The 23,547-nt window shown below is 44.1% G+C and overlaps 1 protein-coding gene across 2 annotated transcripts in view; it reads left to right on the top strand.

Moving 5' to 3' along the window:
- LOC139341040 (inositol polyphosphate-5-phosphatase A) overlaps positions 1-23,547 on the top strand; it is a 129,203-nt gene that overhangs the window by 75,373 nt on the left and 30,283 nt on the right. For both annotated transcript variants that reach the window (XM_070977290.1, XM_070977289.1), the window contains exons 7-9: positions 4,415-4,467; positions 5,632-5,751; positions 14,870-14,954. In XM_070977290.1, the coding sequence (XP_070833391.1) occupies positions 4,415-4,467; positions 5,632-5,751; positions 14,870-14,954 (258 nt within the window). The remainder of the gene's footprint in view (positions 1-4,414; positions 4,468-5,631; positions 5,752-14,869; positions 14,955-23,547) is intronic.

The following is a 23,547-nucleotide window of genomic DNA, read 5'->3' on the forward strand; positions in this document are numbered from 1 at the left end:
TTTGATTCTGATTTAAGTGACAACCCCTCCATATGCAAAACATCGCTTCTTTCCGTAATCCCACCTTGAGTTATAGCTGTAAGTGAAGGAGAGAGAAGCCGGGACATTAATTGAAATGCTGAATAAGAAGGAAGTGGACAAAATTGTGGGCGCATTTCTTTTGAAAGGTCGCCGTGATGGATTTGGCGGCTTGTCGTTTCCCGTTGTTCCGTCAATCTTTCCACCTCCCCAGTGGGCATTAATATATTTATTTGTTTGGCGCAGTAATACATGCCTCCAAAAACCATTGCATCATAAGGATTTGTCATTGCCTTATATAAATAAAGTATACGACCCAGACCTTAATGTGCCCTTGCTATTGATTGTTTTACACAGCCGTAGGAAAAAAAAAAAGAGAGAGAAGGGAAAGAAATAGCAGACAGGCTGTAGATCAACATCCATATGAGTTTGTATTTGTTGTTTGGCACCATGAGCGTGTCCATAAAAGCATTGACTTTTCATCCCCTTTTAGTGCCCTCTGTAGTAAGCTCTGATACGGGACTGTGATTACCTTCAAGTTCTGCCCCCGATGAAAGTTAACTCGCCTCCTGTTTTTCTCCTCTGATTTAAACACCACACGTGATTCATAGATGGAATGCGTACGTTAAGGAGATGAAGTCATTTAAACTGGCATTGCTTGTAAAATGCTCCCTGCATTTATCACCAGACAAGACACCTGTGACACAGATGCTGTTCTCCGTGACAGGCGTGATCCATGAGACAGCAGGGAGCTCATAAACGAGGGGATAATGTTGAAATGAAAGCTAAACGAAGGCTTTCTACGCTCATTTTTTTGCATGCAGAAGGTTCAGAATGATTATCCTGATTTTACAGCTGAACTCTGCTGTAAAGATCCAATTCAGGCTGCTGATTGGCTGTTTAAATCTATCGCTGCGCTTTCGTCTTCTTGAATTTACAGTGTGAATCCTTAAAGCCATTGGCATTCCTGCGCTGTGCTTCCTGCAGCATCCGAGTGGTGACAGTGACAGACACTGCTGTCTGTACATGGGGTGCATCTTTATCCGAGCACACACACACACACACACACACACACACACACACTCACACTCACATACACACGTATGTACGTACGTCCATGTGCTGTCCAGTCATATAAACCCAGTCTGAGGCCCCTCTCTTATATGATGGCCCCCCTGGATGATGGAATAAAGATAAATGTGACTGTCTACCAGAGCTCAAATCAATCAGTGTTTGTGTGTATTACTTATTACTCACAGTGCATTTCTGTCACAGGGCCTTTGTGTAACCCCCTCCTCACCCCCCTCCCTGCCCTGCACTCTTCTATCACCCCCCCCCCCCCCCCAAACATCAGGCCGCCTTAATATTATTTATGAGGGTCGGACTTTGAGCTGAAATATAAGAAAGGTCAGAGAATCAAACGGGATGGACTGGGAAACTGTGGCGGGAGGGTGTTTTGGAGAAGGACTGAGAGACGTGTTGCGTCTTTGTGTGTGTGTGTGTGTGTGTGTGTGTGTGTGTGTGTGTGTGTGTGTGTGTGTGTGTGTGTGTGTGTGTGTGTGTGTGTGTATGTGTGTGTGTATGTGTGTGTGTATGTGTGTCACGTCTGACATTTTATAGGAGCGTAATTTTCCATTGGTCACAGCTGGGGAGTTTTATGCAGTGGTTTCCAGTTTCCAGTGAATCTGATGGTTCTACGTCCCTCCATCAGCCCATCTTGTCTTTTTCCCCCTCATTTCCTGTGTCTGTCTCTCGTTCTGTGTGTGTGTGTGTGTGTGTGTGTGTGTGTGTGTGTGTGTGTGTGTGTGTGTGTGTGTGTGTTGTGGTCAGCCTCTATGTGTATTGCCCGACACCCCTGGATGTGACCCGCTGTGTAGCCGCCGTTCATCACTGTCATGGGCGGAGACGCCATCGCTGACCTGTGGAAGGTCAGCCAAGGTCACCTCGAGCCTTGTGACCTTTTACCGCTGCCCTTTGACTCCCACCCTCCTCCCCTCCTTCTGACTTTTTATAGCCACCAGACCTGATATACGATATGATTACATGTCACCTATCCATTTAATCCAAGCGTGTCTCCTATTCTAAATAACTGTGACATAACATAGCAAAGAGTATATTGGCTAAATTCGTTTGTGTGTGCGTGCGTGTGTGTCCATGTGTGTCGTCAGGGGAAGGAGGGGCGATGATGATGATGTTTCAGCAGGAGATTAAATGGGGCTGGACAGCATCTGTGTCATCATTTCTGCTCCAATATCAGCTGCAGCAACCAAATCATGATATCATCATGTCAGCCAATAGAAAGAGACACTTTTCTTCTTCTGCACTTTGATTCATTGTGTGAGATAATCATTTAAACAAAATACAAAATAAAAGCACTTAAATTGGGTGAAATAGATAGCAGAGTGTATTTTTTTTAAACTTTCTGGGATGCAGATGCTTGTTCCACTCGACTTGGACGGCCGTCTGTGTGCTGGGAGCGTGTTTATAAGCAAGCGATGAAGCAGGGGGTCAATCAGTCATACGTGGAGGAAATGGGGCAATCTGGGGCCGGGTGTCAAGGAAGTGATGGATTTTAATGCTGCGATTGTAGTTAATGGCTCTTTAAATTAAATCGAGATTAAATGTCTCTGGCTGCAGTCAGAGCTTGTATGGGCACTGAGGAACCCCCCCCCCAACACTCACTCTTCATCTTGTCCCTCATCATCCTCCTCCTCACTCTCTTTCCTCAACTTCACATCAACAAACACGTGGAGTATGGTACAGTGATGGGTTTTCTATGCAGCATAGTCAATGCGTTTGAATATGTGTGTAGGTTTTGTGCACATAAGCGCATCAGTGTGAGTACTGAACTTAAGTCCTTGTTGCTTTTTTGTATCTTTTCAGTGTATTCTCACTCAGTTTGTTTAAAACATATCGTTTTAATTTGTTAGGTGTGAGGTCCGTCTGCTATGCTGCAGTGTGACACTCACATCTAATTCCATTTGCCGCATTCAAAGTCACAATATTGGGACAGTGAGTTATAATTGGGCCCATACATCCTGCCGAGGCAGTATGGATTAATTCAACTATGCTAATGTAATTCAATTTGATACAGTTAATCTTGTACTAATGCAGATTGAAGGATGTGAGACGCAATCAAATACCTCTTAGCCTTTTAATTTGCATCTGAGTTTTTTAAATAAAATTAGTCAATTTGTAATTATGTGACCTGGCCCATAATTAGTTTATTCATCACTGCAGTTAACTCCCCATTAGGAATATCAGAGAGAGACAGACAGAAAAAGAGAGGCTGAAGGAAAGAGACTTATTTATCTATTCAGAATGAGAACACTCGCAGCATCAATTTGTCTCTCATTTAATAACCAGCTTCATGGTGAATCATGTGCTGTTTGAGAAAGATCTTTAGACTTGTGATTGGATAATTAACTCGAGGCTGGTGGGAGCTGATCAGGCAGATGTATGCTAGCTGTCTGCAGTGTTCACACACTGAGCTCTGTGCGTCTGTATGTTGTACAACTGTCACCATCGGCTCTGTATTAAAGCCATTCATAAAACATGCCTCTGGATTATTTATCAGGCGTGTTACAAAAACCACTGGCGGGGAAGTTCAGACAAATTCATGAAGTGAGAAACAGTTCGGATTCTTTGCATTTGCATTGCATTTTTGACTGAATAATGACTTAAAAACACGATTGATTATGAACCTACAGTAGTTGCCAAGTGATTATGAAGTTGATACTGTACTCAGATCAGATTTACTTAGGTAAAAGTAGTAGGGCCGTATGCATATTGATATATTTAAATAACGCAAGTAATCTCTGTACAGAATGGCCTGTGTTATTATAATTATATTGTTTTGATATTATTTATGTATGAATGTGTAAACAGCACTTTAATGTATGGCTCAAGCTGTTTTTCCTATTTTATATGCTGTCAGCTACGTTAATCTACAGTGTAACAATGCTTCATATTTAAGGTGCAAAATAAGTTGTCGCTGTAGCTGTCAGATACTGTACATGTAGAGGAGTGAAAGTGTAATCATCCCCTCTGAAATGTAGTGAAGTAGAAGTATAAAGTAGCATCAGCTGGACCTAGTTAAGTTTAGTGCCACCAAAGTGTACTCGAGCACAGTACTTGAGTTATGTGCTTTGTATTTATTCCCAAAGTGAGCAAATTGTATTCAAACGTTTCCTTTCGTTAAAACCCTTTCAAACCCAGAATTTTCAGGATTGTTTCGGATTGAAATTCAGCTAAATTTTACATTGTGACAGTGTTAAAAAAAAAAAAAGTAATCGTGCTCCTGCATGATGCACACTTGATTATAGCCTTCACTTGCCTCATGATGACTGGCGAATCCTTCCCAAAGTCATGCTAAATTGAGTCTCTCTGTTTGCAGTGCAAGTGGTCCAGAAAGGGATTCATCAGAACTCGATGGGCCCTGGCTGACTGGTAAGTTTTATTAATAAGTCCCTACCATGACACATCCCACCTCATCCCAGCTCTCCCCTCAGTCATTACTACTGTATCGTGATTAGAAATGAAGATCTAACCATGTCAGTCATGTCTGGCTTTACCCATAAGCCTCAGTGGGCTGTGCGCAGTGTGGTTATCATAGACAGCACAGACCAAGAGTGAGTTACATAGCTGAACCCTCTCCGGACAGTGTGCCACGGAAGTGAGCAGGGATTTGATTAGACGTAATCACGTTAGTCAAGCAGTTTCATATGACAGATGACAAAAAACATTACATGCAATTGAACCTGTACGGAATGAATACTAACGCTGGCTTCCAGTGTGCAGAGCGGGGGATGGAGGCGGAGGGGGTGGCTGAAGGGGGGAAGACGGGGCTTGTAATCTAATATAAGGCTGACATGAAGAGCTGAAACAGTAAGCATTTAATAGGGGCATGGCGTTTGACAAGAGCAGCAGAGAGAGAGAGAGAGGGGCTGGTGAAGAATAGGGAGATCAGATCAGAGATAGAATAGACAGAGATAGCTAAAGCCATGCATGTATTCATTTGTTCAGGATGTCACTGCGGAATAAAACCCCTCGAGATAAGACCAATTCCTCTGGGTCACCCTGCCTGACACCATGCTAACAAAACAGCCCAGATTGATAGGATCAGCAGGGAGGTGTTCATCACTGTACATTGAGCTGTCTTGCTTTTCCTTGACAGGACAAACTGAAAGAAAGCAGATTAGTGTTTGTTCACGGTGATATCTGCACTTCTAGTTCTGTTTTATCCCCCTAAACAAGAAGTGTTTCTTACCATCGGGAAACATCAGATAATGTCTGGAATTGATAAAAAAAATGCTTGTTATTGTCTAATTGTTGCTCTTTTAATTAAAGGCTCATCTAATGCCTTAATTCACAGATATCTTTCTTCCTCTCTGGGGATGAATTCTCATCACATTCAGTTGTAGGTCAACCGTAAAGTAATAGTCCAATACAAGTTTTGTATGAGCAACTTTGATTCTAGACTCTGATTTAAGTACATAGGGTGACCTTAATGAAGTTGATTAGTTCATTAAAAAACAGTAATTTATTTAGAAAACTGGCAAATGTGCTTTTTTTTTTGAAGAAGGTCATTTAGACTGTGTCCTTTCATCGCAGTGCCTTTGATCTGGTCAACATCCACCTTTTCCATGATGCTTCCAACTTGGTGGCCTGGGAGAAAAGCCCCTCTGTCTACTCTGGGACCAGGCAGAAGGCGCTGGGCTACGTTTTAGACAGGTACAGTACACACCAGGCAACACCTCTGTTTCTTTCTGAAGATCATTTTTAGAATAATGCTGTCAAATTATAGTAATAACAGATCAAATATCTAAAAATATATTTTTACAATGTCTAAAACTGGGAATTGGATTATGTGCAAAAAAGCAGTAGATACTGTCCACAATCCGGCATGGTAAAACCTGTATTGATATTGTAATGGAGGCTTAGAGGGAGACCAAGCAGTAGAGGTACAGCGGAGAAGATTTTGGTGGGATTCAGTCCTAGACCAGCGGGATTACATCGTTCTGTAAAAGTAGGGGTCTTACTCACTACACGGTCTGTGAACTCCCAACTCTCTTTTATCTGTTCTTTTTCTGTCCTTCTTTCAGGCTTCTCCTTAAGGTTCAGCCTTTTCTTTTTCTTTTTTTCCTCTTTTTTGTAGTGTAATCCTACATTTATCTCCATTTTTGTCTCCCTCCTGGCAGGCAAAAGGATGCAGCTATTTGTTGATTGGCCGTTTGTGACCAAAGCATTTTACAGAGGCAGGGTCTGTCCAATGCAAAATACTGGTCAGATTGACGTGATATCAAAAGTTTTGACCCCCAAAGGATCATTCTGGTGATCCTGACCTTTTGTCTAGTGCCACATCAGGTCAAAGAAACATGAAATCCCCAAAGGATTAATCCTAGTTTGATCACACTTAGCACATTCATGCTCCCCATTGGAGGAACCCTTTCTGTTTAGGACACTCCATGAGCTCAGCTCCAAGGTATATTTGTCTGCTTCACTTCTATACTAGACGTGTCATAATCTAACAGGCAGACTGCCGTTCCATTTGCACGTTTGAGCTCCCAAGTGGATCAACTCTTAGAGTATTTGTAATTGTGCTGGCAAGGCTCTGGGAATCTTAATAGTACTGATAAAGATTTCTTCACTCTGGACTGAGTGAAGCCAGCCTCTATACAAACAGGGCAGGCTGTCCGTTCATAGGCCACGCTAATGTGATTTATGGGATATCCATTTGCAGCGGAGCAGAATGAGAGAGTGCCCGGTGCAACCCCTGCTCCCTACCTGGTCATGTTAACACAGAATAAAAGCCTACGAGCAGCCTCGCAACAGGTGACCTCCCGTTCAAACGGCATCAGAATGCACAACACGGCTCGCTGCCGCCTCCACTTTGAATAACTACATGCATATATGGATGGCATACATTATCACCAGGCTTTCTGATGTGCATGAATTATGAGGCACTTTTTAAAGTATTCTCTACGAGGTCATATTTTACCTGTACCTCGCTCTTGATTTGATGAAAGAATGGTCTGCCTTTAATGGACGGGGAAGTTGGAGTGTTTCAGAACATGGCAGCTTTGGGAATTTTTATTGCATTGTTACTTACCTGGATTTACTGGCATGAGGGAGTTTCTTTAGTGTGTCCTTTGGACAACCCTGCTTCCAAAAAGATATCAATGTGTGAGATAATCATTTAAACTGGACTCCTATTACAAAATAAAAGCACTTAAATTGGGTGAAATAGATAGCAGCAGATAGCATATTTTTTTAAACTTTCTGGGATGCAGATGCTTGTTCCACTCGACTGGGACGGCTGTCTGTGTGCTGGGATTGTCTGTTAAACAGAAATAAAAACAATGCAATGATTTGCAAACAAACTGTTTATTGACAACGGTTTTCCAAAGTGGTCCCGAGTGTCCCATCCTTGCTTCTGAATGGCTGAGCCTTTCCAGGATGCTTTTGTTGCCCCTGTCCCCACTTGTTCGAGACATGCTGCTGGCATCAGAATAATCACATGCTGTTTTATTTATGTTTCATGCAGATCATCAGGGTTCATTTCCTCAGCTTTCATCATGCTTTTTAAGTTGATTAATTTTTAAAGGTTCCCTTCAAAATATACCAAAATAGTGGAATCTCTGAGGCTCAGCTGTGTGGCTGAGGGGATTGAATAGAAGCTGTGTTGGCTGAGTGGCAGTTTCCACGCTCCCGCTTTATAAATCCTCTTGTGCTGTGAATGGTAACCCTGTTGTTATTTCTGGGCCATATCATTTAAAGGTTGTTTTTCGACAGGGGTGGGGATGAGGGGTAAGTGGTGTGAGGCAAGGTGGTGGTGGGGAGGTCGTTAAATGTTCCGGCAACCCTAGTATTCCTTGCTAGGGGGTATAGGGGTGGGTTAGTGGTGGCATCGCGCCTCAGTCGCTCACTTTGGGGGAAACCATCGGGCGCAGATCCGGAGCACCGGAGTGAGAAAAAGCTGGCGGTGCAGAGGGAAGGGAGGAGGAGCACAAAGGGTGCTTGGGCTCTGTAAAGGGCATTGAATAATGGGTTGGTCCTTTCACAGAGGCTGCTAACCTTTTGGCAGCCACCAGCAAACTCCATTCTCCTCTGCCGATCTGGGAGGACAATGTGCCCGGCCCGGGCTTTGAATGAAGCGCTACCACCAACAGTGTTCCCATTCAGCGGCTGGTTGGGAACCATCTTTTTGGCCATTGTCCTAACTCCGACTCCTACCCCCAGAAAGCAGAGCAGGAAAAGGGACAGGGGGAATATCTAAAGCCAAACTCCCCCTCCTTCCCTCTCCTCTCTCCTCTCTCCCTCTCTGAGCTCTAATCTCTCATTGCGGAATGGGAGAGGAGAGGAGGGGGTCTGCTGAACACACCACCAGCTGAGTTCCATGAGGCAGCCGGCACAGGAGCCTGATCACACAGCGGCGCTGGGGACAGAGTTCTGCTGCCGGGCATCAAACTTCAGCCTCCACCTTATCTGGGGCCCAGGCCTCATAATGCAGCTTATGGCCCATTGAGAAGACATCTGATAAGCCTTTTCCTCTGTGGCCCTTTTAACCGCTAAACGGTGTTTATCTCCAAAGTGCTTCAAGGCCTCAGGGGAACAATGCTGAGAAGGAACAGCGTTTAGCCAGCCAGACCTCACTATTGAGTCACATCAAAAAAGCACTGCTCTATAGCCTGCGTTGATGTGTGGGCCACTTCCATGAGAGCAAAGCAAAGCTCTGCTTGAAATGCATCCCCTGCTTGTTTTCCTGTCCTTTGAAAAAGCACATATGTGCTCAGGGCTGCATCAAGCATTATTTACCTTGCTGACTCAACTACGCCTTGAAGTGGAGAATCATTGTTTTGTTTTATTTCATGGTTTCATGGGTTGTTTTGTGCACACAATGTAAAAAATGTTTTTAAGAATAATTTAATTAGAAATGTAATTCAATTTAAGGAATTAAATTAAAGCATCTGCTTCTAACTGCCATAAGAAACCAGCTAAAATTTGATAAAAGATCAATTTTTATGGAGTAAAAAATTCTGCTGGTTTGCTTGTTTCTGCACCAGACAGCTGATGTCATGACAGTGATGCTGAAGCCTCTGCAGAGGATGAAAAACATGGCTGCTCAATGAGCCCATGAAATGATAGCATGAGATAAAATCAACAGGTTTTTTTCCCCCTTCCTTAAAAAAAAAATCCCTTTTGTGTATTGGAGTTTGTTTCTTTTTTCCAGCCCCCTTTCAGAGTGGCTGGTCCGGTTCAGGGGAGAACAGTTTTACATTACAACTGTGAAATCCTGGCATAAAGGCGTCCTTTGTGGCGCGCCATTATTTTCACACAAATATAGTCCATTGTCACAGTGCTGAAGTTAATTTGATCAACATTGGGGACATTTAACTGTTTTGTTCGCTGAAAAGACTTGTTTCATGCTCATTTTCGGGGCATTGAAAAGCAATGATTGGCAGAAAAATAATGTTGCCGTTAACAATTCAAAGCAATTAGTTTCCCATGGGGAGGCAGTGGGCCGCACTGGCCACCACACAGCGATGCTTTGTCATTTTATGGACGGTCATCAGTCAACTGTCAGAGCGTCTCAAAGAGCCCTCCAATCTAAATGTTTCCCTTTAGGCTTTTCCCAGAACAACAGGCTGAAAGAGCAGAGAAAGGCCGGCTAGTTTCCAGCCAATAGACATGTTGAGCTGCAAGAGGGAGGACTGGATAATCACAGGGAGATCCTCCATAAAGCCAGAATGAATTTATTAAAGTGTGTGTGTATGTGTGGCCATGTATTCCTGACATTGTGGGGACATAAATCTGTTTACACAGTCATCTTGTGGGGAATCACCTTCCTTACGGGGACAAAATGCCGGTCCCCATACAGGAAATCATTACATTTTAGGATGAAGAGGTGGGGTTTAGATTAGAGTAAGACTCCAGGAAATGATTGTAAAAGTCTATGTAATGTCCCCAAAAGTGATGGAAAGATGACTGTCTGTGTGTGCGTGTACACACGCACGTGTTTGTGTCCAAATATTATGCTCAGTGTTCATATTGTCTAATGAGTCCATTTGAAATGACAGGCAGACACATGTTTTGTTCTTCCTCAGTGTGCTGACGCCACAGCAGCTCTGTACCAACCACATTGTATAACAGTGTCACTGTTTCGTGCGTGCGTGCGTGCGTGCGTGTGTGCGTGTATGCGTGCATGCATGCACAAGTGACCGTGTGAGTGTATGTGGTGTCACTGTGTGACTCTGAGCTGCCTTCTCACCCTGGGAGGCCTGCAGGAGCAGAGGTTAATCTTCCCCAGTGTCTCTTTGCTCACAGTGAACCTGTTTATTTCTCTCTCTCACACACACGCACACACACACACACACACACACACACACACACACACACACACACACACACACACACACACACACACACACACACCATGGTCCAGCATGGTGGGGGATACACAGCCATGCAGAAATCTCTGTCCAGCACCTAAAAGAACTTTGAATCCCCCCCATGCAGACAAGCAAAACTGACATGATATCCCTGTGTTGGGCCGAAAAAGAAAACTCCCCATGAGATGTCAGTATTTTTCTGATGAACTAAAATTGCATATCCATCACATACACTGCAGACCCAAACTGGTGGTAAATGTTCATGCATTTACATTTTCCATCTGGAGCTTATCCTCACAGCTTATTTTCATTCGTGTTGCCGCAATGCCAAAATTTCTGCCTAAAAGTTTTGCATCCATAGTATGAAACTAGATTCAGTAATATAATACCAGATGACAAACAATGAAAGCAGTCAAACAGAGTGTTTGTGGACCATCTTAGTCTTTTCATGTAGATCTGGTGATCCAGTCTTGAGTACAGGTGGTCTGATATTCAGTTCACTCCCAGTTAGACTCTTTATCTGATATGTCAGCTCCACCTTTGCTCGAAGGTGTCTTCCACATCTTGAGCTGGTGTTGACAGTTTGTTGGCTTGAGCTGACTTATTTGTTAACCTCTGTGTGACCGCAGCAGCATCCTTGCATCCCCCCAGCACCCTGTCTTTCCTGCACGGTGTTTCTTGGTGGGCTGGGCGTCACTGAGGGGCTATGGTGCTAACAGGGGGACGAGGGGAAGGCTGTCCTGTGGTGTCAAAGGTCCTGTCAGCGGCCACCCCTGCCCCATTCAGAAAGACGTCACCCAGCACATTCTTCACAATGTTAACATTCTCCCGAATTCTCAACATTTACTTACAATGGATGACTGCGCTCAGCCCAGCTATTGTGTGCAAAGTCGAATCTGAACGGCCAACTTATGGTAAGTCATCTTGTCAATATAATCATGACATGGCCCCCCGTTGCACCCTCATAATCCCAAATAGACTGTCTATTATGGCTCAGTTTAGCTGTCAATCACCGCGTGTAATCTGGCGAGGAGTCAGTGAGGGATTGAGGATGCGGTGATGGAGAAGGATTTATGCGCAGGCAGGTGTTTTATGTGTTATTTTGGTATAAATGAGTGTTATCGGTGGGACTAAGATGCTGCCCAGATCTTTGGTGCAAGAGCATTTTCAGAGTCTTTGACACCAATTTTTTTTCTCCATGTTTGTGGACTTCAATGGCGGTATATTTGTGTGTGAGAGAAAAGTGCAATCAGAACGAATGTGCTGTGGTCGCTTTGTGCTGGTGGTTTAAGGAGCCTGGGAGCAGAGTCGGGGGCCATGTTATAAATTAGCGTCTGACCCCTGTCTTTGTGTGGCCCCTCGGAAGGCCTGACGAAGGCCCCAGCCCAAACCTCAGTGAGAACGGCCCTTGTGAAGAGGCTCTTTCAGGGGTGTCACTGCGCGATGAATTGGCCAGGAGAAGCATGTTTATAGACTGTGTAAAGGAGTGCGTCTTTGTGGGAGAATGTCACTGACACTGTTACAGTTTGCCTGAATGAACTGTGATGACGAGGCTAATGGGGCCCCCGCTGAGGGTGAGGGTCAGCGAGGGGGACCCCCCCCCCAAGCTCGGGACCCCCCACCCTCAGGCGCTTTTCACGCCCAGTAGCTGTAGCTAATGTTGCAATTCTTCGTTCCCCCCACAAAGGCCAAGAGAAAAGTCAACTTTCACACCAGCAGGTCACCATGAGTGCTTTAGGAAATGGTCGTGTAAACAGAGTGTTACCTTCTGACCTGTGGCTGATACCTTGGCGCAGCAGACAAAACAGCCAGGCTGTGGGTATTAGACATGGCTGTTAGAGGAATAAAGCTACAGGACTTAGAGGAGGAAGACCTCCAGGCTCTGGTGAAACACACTTACACTCTTACTTTTTATCTCCCTGTCTCACGTTTCACTCACTCTTTTCTTTTGGGAGACTTCCTCGCTCTCTTTTCTTCTTCTCATTTATATTTTGACCCATTCTTATTTTTCTGTATTTTTTTTGTGGCATTGTCTGAGCTGCGCATGTACAGATTACGGGCTTGAAACCGAGCTTGATTTACTTTCGCTTATGTTTCTCACTCACAACAGCAGATGTGGTAAATTGTCTATTAGCACAAAGAATACATGAGTTCCCACGCCTGTAACAACTGCAGTGACGCCTGTGTACAGCCATTTTACTACCCCCCATTCAAGCCAATGGGATAAACTGGCCACTAACCCTGTTTGAATAGAGCTGAGTCTCTTAGCACCTGGACGTTAAGTTGTCAATCACGATTCCCAGTTTGAGTGTATAACTGAGCGACAGCACACATATACAGTTAGTCTGTATGTGCTTTTCCATGTGATCACCAGTGTTTTTTGATCAAAGTGTCACTGATGTGAATTTTATCTTTAGCTGTAATGAAGGTTTATGATACCAATATCTTAAGGAAGCTTATATTTCAGCGTCCTGTGGTTCATGAGGGTCTGACATAATACATCAGTAACTCATGTATGTACAACCACAACGCCTATGTGTGTGCAGTCTTATCACGGCACATTTTGCACACCCAAGCATCTCATTATTTGTATTTGGTCCCATCTCTATAAGTCTGTTCCTGCAAGCTTTCAAAGATAGCGCCATGTCAGCAGCCATTTGCTCTGCTGGTCACGCGGCCATCGAGGAAAGGATGCAGCAGATGTCCATCATGTGGATGCGACAGTCCTGGAAATTAATAATTACATCAGATATTTTCGGGATGAAATCCAAGATGCTGTTCCCATCTTTCTTTTGACCCATCTCGAAATCCTGTGGGGCAGAGAGATGATCTAGTTCCTGTTTAATATAATGGGATGTCAAAGTTACATACTCTCTATTTAATATAATAGCTGTGTTCCCCGCCTCCTTACTCCAGTCACCTTCGCCTCGCTGCCATTCCCTGTCTCAGCCTCATAGAGAAGAAGTGGCTATGCTTTACGACAGCCGCCCAGAGCTGAGACCCACCACTAAGAAGAGGCTTCTTCTCTCTTTACAGCCCCATAAATATATTGTTATCTGGGCCTGGGAAGTCCATGGCGAGATTTATCCGCACGGTTAGTGGAGATAGCGAGCCAAGCATCCTGAATCATTAATTACACAAGAGGCTGCGCTACGTCCACCTTAATTTCCTATCTCTGCTCTGTAGAGAGCCACTTTTAAGTAGGTGATGAGGCATGGGAGTTAATTATATGTCGCTTAGGTGCATTTTTTTTTTTTTTTTTTTTTTAAGACGACTGGGATGCTTTCGCTGTGGCAAGGTTTCGGAGATTTGGAAGTAGTCCATCTATACTCTATGAATCCTCTAACATTATACTCTCAGGCTTTAAAAAGCAATGCACGCATGCAGCACATTCACAACAATAAAACATGCCAGATTGAAATCCCCTCTCTTTAGTCATACTTCAGCTGCAGCAGAGCCTGTGGCTGCATGGGGGCGGATGGATGTACAAGTTTGTTTCTGACTCGCAGTCTAAATCCATACGCCCACCAACAAATCGACAGAGTCAGTTGATCTTATCTTTCTCGGAGGCAGCTGCCACCGTGTTACCACTGGGTACAGCACCGGCAAAGAGAACATCTTCCAGATTCATCTATTCAGGGTTGGGCCTGGTTCACTCTCCCTTTGATTAATTCAGTAAAGTGAATTTGCTTTGCCATCAAAGCTGATCATCAAAGGAAATTATCAAGATTTATTGATTTAATTGTGGTGTCAGCTGAGAATGAACAGTTTGTACTGGAGGCCTATTTACTTGGAGCCCTGGCATGCATTCAGGAACATGCAGAGCAGACCAATCCCAGAGGGAAGTAAATAGTTGCATAGGAAATTGCCAACATTTTAAACATATTACTAGACATGCATACTATGTGCTTTCCAGAAGGCAAATATGGTAATATTAGGATAATATAGATGGGACATCTGTATTTCAGATTTTAACCTCAATTTTTTGTCCAGAGTCCAGAGTTTTATGTCCTCATCTCCTGTTTCTCTTTCTTTTCTTTTCATTTCAGATTCCATATTTCTGTAATCTTCCCCATCTGCCCCATGCTTACATCTATACTGTGTTGTCTGTGAAAGCTTGTGTCAGACCACAAAAAGATGTCAAACAGCTTTCCAAATAAAAAGTCTCTGCTCTGTAAAGGTGAACATGTTCTAATTAAAGTTCTCAGACCACCAGGTGGTGCTGTGACCCTCATGAACTAAATACCCTGAGGTCAGGGGAATCATTAAATGACCGCTTGAAAAGTCTCTGACAACCCATAGTAATATTCGTCATGGTGGTTTTCAGGATCTTTAGTGTCATTTAAAAGAGGTGTTTAGAGCTTGGGGTCATTATGAATGCTGATTTTCAGCTGCCAGATCTGAGGTTTCCACAGTTATTCAAAACATTCTCACTGACAACTGCTCGTCATGTTTTTCAGGATCACGGACCAGCGGTTTGAGAGGATACCATATTTCGTCTTTGGGGACTTCAACTTCAGGCTGGACTCGAAGCAGGTTATTGAGGTGAGTGTCTTTCTATTACACCTGACAAATCAGTGACGGAAGGCTAATTGTAAACATTATCTATGCACAGATTTATGCACAACTATGTGCTCATATACTATAAACATATGTGGTTATGTACTGTCAAACTCATAGTAATATAAAGTGTGTGTGTGCCTGTATTTGTGTGTGTATTAGAGAGAGACTGCAATATAGTAAAAGTGGTTTTAGTAGCCCACTGTCTCTTTAGAGTTATGACTCATTAAACGCTTCACTGTTGCTGGCCCAGCTGTGTTTGCCAACTGAGCCTCCAAGTGCATTGTTATGTTGTGGTGCCATTCACTGCTCTTTCTCTCTCCCTTCCTCTCCTGCTCCCTCCCTCCCTCCCCTCTCTTCCTCCTCCTCCCCTCCTTTTCTTGGTGCGAATGAGGCCGGCGAGAGCCAAGGTAGTGCAGTCATTCAGCATTCTCCATGAGGAGATGGGGGGCTTAGTGGCATAACAAGTCATAAAGGCCCACCGCAGACAGTGGCGTCCTGTGATAACAGAGTGGGAGAGCCACTTGTTGGCTGATCCTCGCCATCCTCTCCAGCACAATGGCCCTCGAGTCAGTGGGCCTGTTCAAGGTGTGGGCATTGTTCATTCCAACCAGAACCTCATTCAGGGGAGAGGGGAAGAGGAGGGAAGGCTTTCTGAATGGAGGGGTTTTGCTCAAATGACTTAGGAAGGACTTCAGTCTGTGTGGCACACAAGACGAAACTTTAGTTTAGTCATCCAGCCACTAGGGTGGCAGTAAATCAGCAACCCTCCATAACAGCCTGCTAAGTGGGATCAGCAGTCTATCAGGGGCATTGATTGATTGCCTCAAAGTTTGTGCAGTACATTTGATTTTGGAGCTGTAATTGGGTCACATTAAGCGCCTGATCATGTGAACATGCGGATCGCTTTGGAGATAATAAATCCAAGTCCACAACAGCAGATGTGCAAACACTGAGGCTATTCATAAGTCAGCTTTTGCAATTAAATGTCACCTGACACACATTTAGGTCTCCACGCTGATTTTATATCAACGATAGGCTGTTTCATATCTTGTCAGCATTTTTCTGATAAAAAAATAATGTGTCTTCTACAAATTGTAGTCTAGAAAATATTTCTTGGTTTGATAAGAAACGTCTTTTTTTCAAAGTCAGTGCTGGCAGGCTGCGTGGATGCATTCATCTGAAAGGACAGCATCATATCAAACAAAGTCAGATGAGGCCATTTCGAGCTGTTTCTCCTGTATTGTTAATCTAGATAACTCTCTCCTCATGTTTCCTGTTGTGTCCGTGCTGCTCTGTGGTAGGTAAGCACTCACCCTCTGCATGTCTCTACCACTCTGAAATGCTGTTTGAGTGCAGGAGGGGTCGTGACCCCTTTTCCAGGGATGTGTTAGGCTTGCATCGGTGTGTGTCCCTTTCTGCCCCCTCTCCCCTCCACGCAACTCCTTTCTTATGCACCTTGGCTCCCATTCACATACACATTCACATCCAGAGCAGATACACACACACACACAAGTACACACACAAACCAATTTGTTAGGCCAAATGAATCTGATTGATTCACCCCATTTAAAGGGGTGTGGCAGCAATGCAGGGGGGCCTTTTAGACTTCCCCTCAGGAAGTTAGAGCTGTTGGCTGTGGCATAAACCACACACACACACATACACACACACACACACACACACACACACACACACACACACACACACACACCTGGACATTTTCCCTCCTGCTTAATGAGGGGTCCTCAAACATACCAACCATTTAATGGGGACAACAGAAAAGGCTGATGATGTCATCTGAGTGAAATGTGTAGTTAGAGGGGCAGCGCGGCCTCATATAAACCAGTCCTGTGCTGTGGTCAACATGTCTGATTTAACAGCGACCTGTGCGTCAGTGGCGGAGAGAGCCGTGATATCACCAATAAACAAATGGGTTGCAACCTGAGCATGGGATGTAACTCACAGCCGGGAGGCCATTTTAAGCCCTTTAATGACAATTAATGTCAACAGGACAATTAGTGCACATCCACTGAAGTGCTTAACTGTAGATGGGCCGGTGGTGGATCGATCGTCCATACTTATCCGAAGACTGATTCAGACACAGAGAGGGCGGCTCTCACCCTCACTGTCTGAGAGCCTGATGTTTGTGCTGTCTTACTGTTCTCTCTCCACTTTTAAATCGATGGGAAAGGGCCCAAAAACACTGTGCAGATGAATCGGAATTTTTGCTGTGCTGAGTGGATGAAATGCTCGTTAAATTGAGCTACTTGCCTTTTAATTTGTCGAACACCAGGGACAACCTTCAAGCACCCATGGGGATCACTGGGCCCACTTTGGGGGTCAGTGGATCAGAAAATACTCCAGTACATTTCTCTACAGTTGCACGCTACACCACTTCTCTCTTCTTCTCTGCCTCTGGTCCATTGTGGGTGACTAGACAGTGGACAACCACTAGCCACTCCCCTCTCAGCCATCCTGCCTTGGGGGTGGGTGATGGGACAGGGGTTATTTTAGGATGTATCCATGTGTGTACAGAAAAGGAGGTGGGTTTGGAAGGGGGCGGGTTTGTTATTGTCACAGGGCAAATTCCAGGTGGCAAATTCCTGGCATGCTTGTGCGGCAGGATCAGTAACCAAAGGCCTGCGGCAGCCCCCTTCTGCCCGGTTCGGGCAACCCCATTAATTGTGTCCGACAGAGGGAATTGGTTTCAATTGACCCCCATTCAGCAGCCCTTTGACTGGCAGACAAAGGACACAGCCACGTGGAGACTAATGCTAGGGCTGAGCAGCCTGGAGGTGGTCCAGTCCCCAACAACCCTCTCTCTCCTCTCCCATGGGTCTGATCATGCTTTGGCTTGATCATGCTTTGCATCGGTGCTGATAAAACAGAGAAGTGCAATGGAATGGTTTTGAAGATTTGGTCTGGCGAGTCAGATGCTTCACAGTCCACTTGTTGATGTGCTGCCTGCGATTTCTGGGACTGGAGAGCTGCAGCAATAAAAGACACCCCAAAACCTAACATCTGAGGTGGGACCAAATACCTCTGTTAGACAGTTGGCATCCCAAATTCCACCTGTGAGCATAGTGTGAATAAAGTCTGACTGCACAAGGTTTGTCAGTCATTTTCTTTGCCCACTTTATGAGATAAAATAGAAAAGATAACCCTTTATTAATCCCACAGCAGTAGTGTTACAGCAGTGAAGGGGATAGTACACTAACAAGAAACATCAGTTAAAAGTAATATACATTTAATACAATGTTAGCATGACATTTACTGTTTTATAATCATCTTTACAGCCAAGAAGCATTGTGTGTAAGTGAATACATAACACAAGTCACTGTTGAAAGGCTGAAAGAGGACTGGCATCCTGCATTTCTCATCCCAAATGTTCAGGACAAATGTTGTTATAATGAAGATGGATGTGGGCAGCGAGCAGTATGACTGGTGTTAGATGGTGTTTGAAACATAAATTTAAGAGGTTGTTTTTATTCACCTCAGTCACACATGTAAATCCATTTCCTTCCAGTAAAACAAACCGTACGCCTCAAACAACCTTTAACCTCTTTACATGCTTTTATTTCCCGATGCCTCAAGCTAAAGCTGTTTTTTCAAAGGCGTTTAAAAAGACTTGTTTCCAGTTCATGTCTTAAGGTGAGCTTAAATCGGTGCAATTGGACAGATTTACAGTAGACATCATTATTGCAGGTGTAAGCGATCAGAATCACAGTGGTAGCAAGCAGCAGTTAGACAGCGTATCTGTGGGAATAACAAGAGATCCTGCAGGATCAGACAGGTCATTTAAGAAATAGTCCCACGTGAACACTAGTCACTGCTAATATGTATCATAGATAAGGTTACAATAAGAAGCCTTCAGTAGCCCCTAAAAAAGTTATTATAGCCACCCATGTTCAGTCTTTCAGACCAAGGCTGAGCAGTGTCAGCTCCCAATATGAGTCATGATGCCAGGTCACATAGCCCTTGTTGACCCCCTCACACGTACAGCAAACACAGGATTTTGGTTCCATGCTTCAGTCAGAAGGTGCTATAGCGGTGTGAGAGACAGTGTGGGTGTGTGTGTGTGTGTACACGCGGCTAGTGGTGGCCCGGTGGCCGTGAATCAGTGGTGTCGATGACAGGCTCAGGGCGCCGTGCCTGGACTCCTAGTATATTTAAAATCCCTCCTAATTAAACTTAATAGAATGTAAATTTAATATCTGCAGAGATTGTATGCTGCTGGCCGGCCTGCTCCAATTTAAGGATTGATAGAGGCCAGCAGGAAGGTTAATTGCTGACTTGATCTACTGTCCCTGTGACATGGTGTGGGGCTGTTTTAATTGGGCCTGATCTGCTGCTATGGACAGATTTCATTAGGCTAGCTGGCCTCTCACTGACTGAGAGCGGTTCGGAGCAGCACCCCCTGTCTGTGTCTGCAGGAAGTGCAGAGGGCCGGACGGGGCATCAATCTTCCTTCCTTTGTCCTGTGTCCTTTCTCTCGCTTGAGCAGCATGAAATTAAAGGTGGGGCCCTAGACTAGCCCTACTCCTAATGAATGCTGTAAAATGCTCTGTAATGACAGGCCAGCATGATAGATCATTCGTTTTTCACACTCTGGAGTTACTCAACGCACACACTCCTGACAACACAGAAAGGAGAGGAAGACATTCAAGATGAATTATGTCATGAATGCCATCTTTTCTTCATTTGTGTGTATCGCTACATGTATGTGCAAGATTTTATACATAAAGGTCATATCATTGCCTTGATCCAGTCTGAAAAAGTGTTAAAGAATCAAAGACAAACTTGAGTAATTACTGTCTTGGAGCACCATAATTTGCCTCAATTTTTGTTGATAATCTGATATTTCTACTGCAGGTTTTACAGTTTAAGAAAAGGAATGAAGCACTAAATATGGTGTCCGTACACGTCACCTGCAGTCTGTGTGTCAGCCCTCAAGTTGAAACCAACAAGCGTTCATTACATAGTCGATGGCCATTGTCCTGGCTGCTGAACCTAGACTTGATAAATAATATGCACCAGTAAAGGGTAAATAATTTTCCCTTTTTAGCCCCACTTTGACTAGCATGTGTGTATCTGGCCAGCAATAAATCAAAAGACGGCTAGTGTAATTAAGTGTACACTACATTAGTCAGGCTAATTAATTTTGGGGGCCATCCATCCATTAACCAGCGGGCCAGCACTGATTGGGCCTCTGTTCTGTGGAACCCCTGACACCAGGGACTATGACCCTCCTTGGCTGCCCTCAGTTTCCCAGATACACTCTTGCATTTAAACTGAGAGCCACAGATATGTGTGTGTGTGTGTGTGTGTGTGTGTGTGTGTGTGTGTGTGTGTGTGTGTGTGTGTGTGTGTGTGTGTGTGTGTGTTTGTGTGTTTGTGTGTGTGTGTGTGTGTGTGTGTGTGTGTGTGTGTGTGTGTGTGTGTGTGTGTGTGTCCAAGCTCTCATGTGCTTTATCAGATTCTGACAAAAAGGGAAGCTTGTTACAATAAATTTGACAGTTTTATGTCATAATTCTTCTGGGTGGTGTTGTAACTGCTCTATTTTCCTTCTTTCCTTAATTTTCTGTCAAATCTGGAGTATTATCAAGGCTCTACTTACTGAGAGGAGGCATTGGAGGGTTGTATTTCGCTATTTTATTTCTGGGCCAAATTGTATTGACAAATCCCTTTCATGGTTTGTTGTAGTTTACTAAATCAATACACTTTTCTGTGAAAGACAACCCACCTGACACTGTCTTAATTGTTCTGATGCAGTAAATCCCAGCCATTCACACAACGGGGAAGTTAAAACAGACTTATTATTTCACTTGCGCCTCAGGTGAGGCCTGCAATGCTTCTTTACAATATAATAAGAGCATATTATCAGGCTAGAAGAGTCCAATCTATCACAATGAGGGCCTATTATATCACAGATACCCCATCTGGATATAGAGGGAGACTATTCCCTCTAGACAACAGCGCCTCTCTCTCTACTCTCTGTTTGCTTTCCATGCTAATGAATACAACGCTGAAGACACAGAGGAAAAAAGAGTTCAGCTATGAGGGCGTAACTTGAGCGATGCAGCTTTGATGGGAGCGCTGTCCATATAATTAAAACGCTGGCAAATGAAGAACAAGCAGTGGCTTCTGTTGGTCCTGCTCATTAACAACAGGCCGTTTGAGCCCGGCGCCAGCCATGCTATTGCCATTGTGTACTCGGAGGAGGGGGGGGCACTGTGACTGGCAGCTGGGAACACCATGCCAATGGTGGGATGGTGTGACAAACCAAGCCAAGGATGAGCGCAGAGCCTGGCACTAACAGGGCCTTGAAGGACACGTCGCCTTGTAGGCCTCTGGGGTTGGTCCCGGTCAGGGATGTAATCTGAGTTACCCTTCAATCGTTCTCCACTGCTGTCCTCTCCAGCTGGAATGTTTTTACTCCAGTTCGAGTGCTGTACTGTCACTCCTTTGTGACAGCACAAAGCGGTGTCCCAGAATAGTTTTACAGATGTTTGTGAAAGTTTGACAGTGCAGGAAATAATCTGTTTTTGCACACAACTTGCGCTATATGTGTTACGTCCAAGAAAGATTTTTTAATTACGCTATTAATGAACATCAGATGCAAAAAGGCAGAATTCTACCATGCGTATGTCTTTAAGTGTTATAATGCATTTGTATCATGCTCTGTCTTTTCTCTTTGATTTTTGGGTCGTGAGGTTCTGCTGAAAGCCTGAAAGCAAAATACTGCCATAGAAAAAAGAAAAGCACTTAACACACAACTTCGTAGCTCAAAATGTTAAAATACAATTTTCTACTACTTCCCGCTCACTCTCCCATGTTCACTCACTCATTTTTCCTGTTATTTATCACCTCTTTTACTTTGTCCTCTCATCTTTTCATTGTCTTTTTCCTGTGCTGTCTTTAACATTCTCTCTCCAGCTATGTCCTCTTTATCCAAAAATGCCCCCTGGCTTTCCACAGCATATGTTATCATATTAAGGCTGCAATAAAGGATTGCTTTCATTGTCAATTAATTTGCCAATTATCTTCTTGATTAATCGTTTGATCTTTAAAATGTCAGAAAGCGCCCAGACGCCTGTAAATTTATTGTCCAGCCATCATAGAAAGCATTTCAGAAGCTGGAATCAGGAGATGTTTGGTAGTTTTGCGTAAAAAATAATCATCAGAATTGTTGCTGATTAACTTTTGATTGTTTTTCACAAAACCCAGAATCTTGCGTTGACGTGGTTCTGTACAGCAGATTATGTGCAGCGTATTAGCCAGAACCTCTTGGCATGCTGCAAACCCATGGACGAGTAAAGGCATGTTGTGAGCTGATGCCTCCTGAAATGTCCCTGATCCTTGTGTCTGTCTAAGGATACCAGACCCTTCATATACTGTGAGAATGCTGTTTTGTCTAATGTAATTTAAACTGTTTACAGTTTGTTTAAAATGATCAAGATATGTCTCTGCCTGTCATATGTTTCAGTAACTGCGATTCGCTTCGGAGGATTATGCAAACAATATAAATGTTTTCAATCGAATTAGTAAATAATCCGATCAGCCTGTCAATTCAAATGGACTTAATACTCTATCTGTGTCCTTTTTATTTAATCCACCACTTTTTCTAAACAATGTAATCTCTCTATAAATCATGAATAATCAACTTTGGCTTCCAGCTCAGTCTTTCTTATCTCTTGCTTTATTGATGGTTTGTCTTGTCTTCTGTTGTCTCTCTGCCTTTGAAATCACAAGGAGGAACAGCAACAGCTAACAGTGATGCTATTATTTAGTCCAGATGAAATGTGGCATAAACTGTGAAGGATAGGCATCTCTTTGTGCCTGGTACATAGTGTCCAGCTTGTATGATGTCAGTCTATTTTTGACTAATGCAGTTCTCAGTCTTTGCAGAACAGAGCACAATAAATGTCCCCCCACCCCCCCCACCCCCCCTGAAGGATGGAGTGTTTGTCAAGATAACACATGGCGTTTCTGGGGGGTTGTGCACAGACACGCACACACACCGTCTCCATTGCTGCTCATTCTAATTCTAATCATTACAGTTTGTAATGCCTATGCAAAGAAGCAGTCTGTGGAAGAATGGCTGCACATGGCTGAATTCACCGCTGGCTCAACAAGTCGGGTCACAGCCCTCAAATCAGGCCATACTTTATCTCGTGGTATCTGTTTGCCAAAAAGAGCAACAGACAAGCGATGATCAAATGTTTTGCTGTTGTTAAGGAAGCCAGTCAGAGTGCTTGAATTATTTAAACAACTTGGCCGACGGGTTTCCCAGCGTGATCTTTACTGTCAGCAGCAGAGCGATGTTCCTGCGGAATGGCTCTTTGTAACACAGCTGTAAACCCGGCGTTGGCACCATGGGCTTTTAAACAACTCTGCCCTGTGACATTAAAAGTCGCTGGGCTCTATTCACATCCGCACACAAATATCCCATCATATTTAAGAGGGCCCATTAAGGGCCACATTGAGAATTCATGGGCCTTTCTCTCACTCCCCCTTGTGTGATTTATCTGTGACGGCCATATTGCCAGGCCCTTTCAGAAGGAGTGGCTCCAGT

This window comes from Chaetodon trifascialis, chromosome 13, assembly GCF_039877785.1.
Source record: "Chaetodon trifascialis isolate fChaTrf1 chromosome 13, fChaTrf1.hap1, whole genome shotgun sequence".
In the NCBI taxonomy this organism is placed as follows: domain Eukaryota; kingdom Metazoa; phylum Chordata; class Actinopteri; order Chaetodontiformes; family Chaetodontidae; genus Chaetodon; species Chaetodon trifascialis.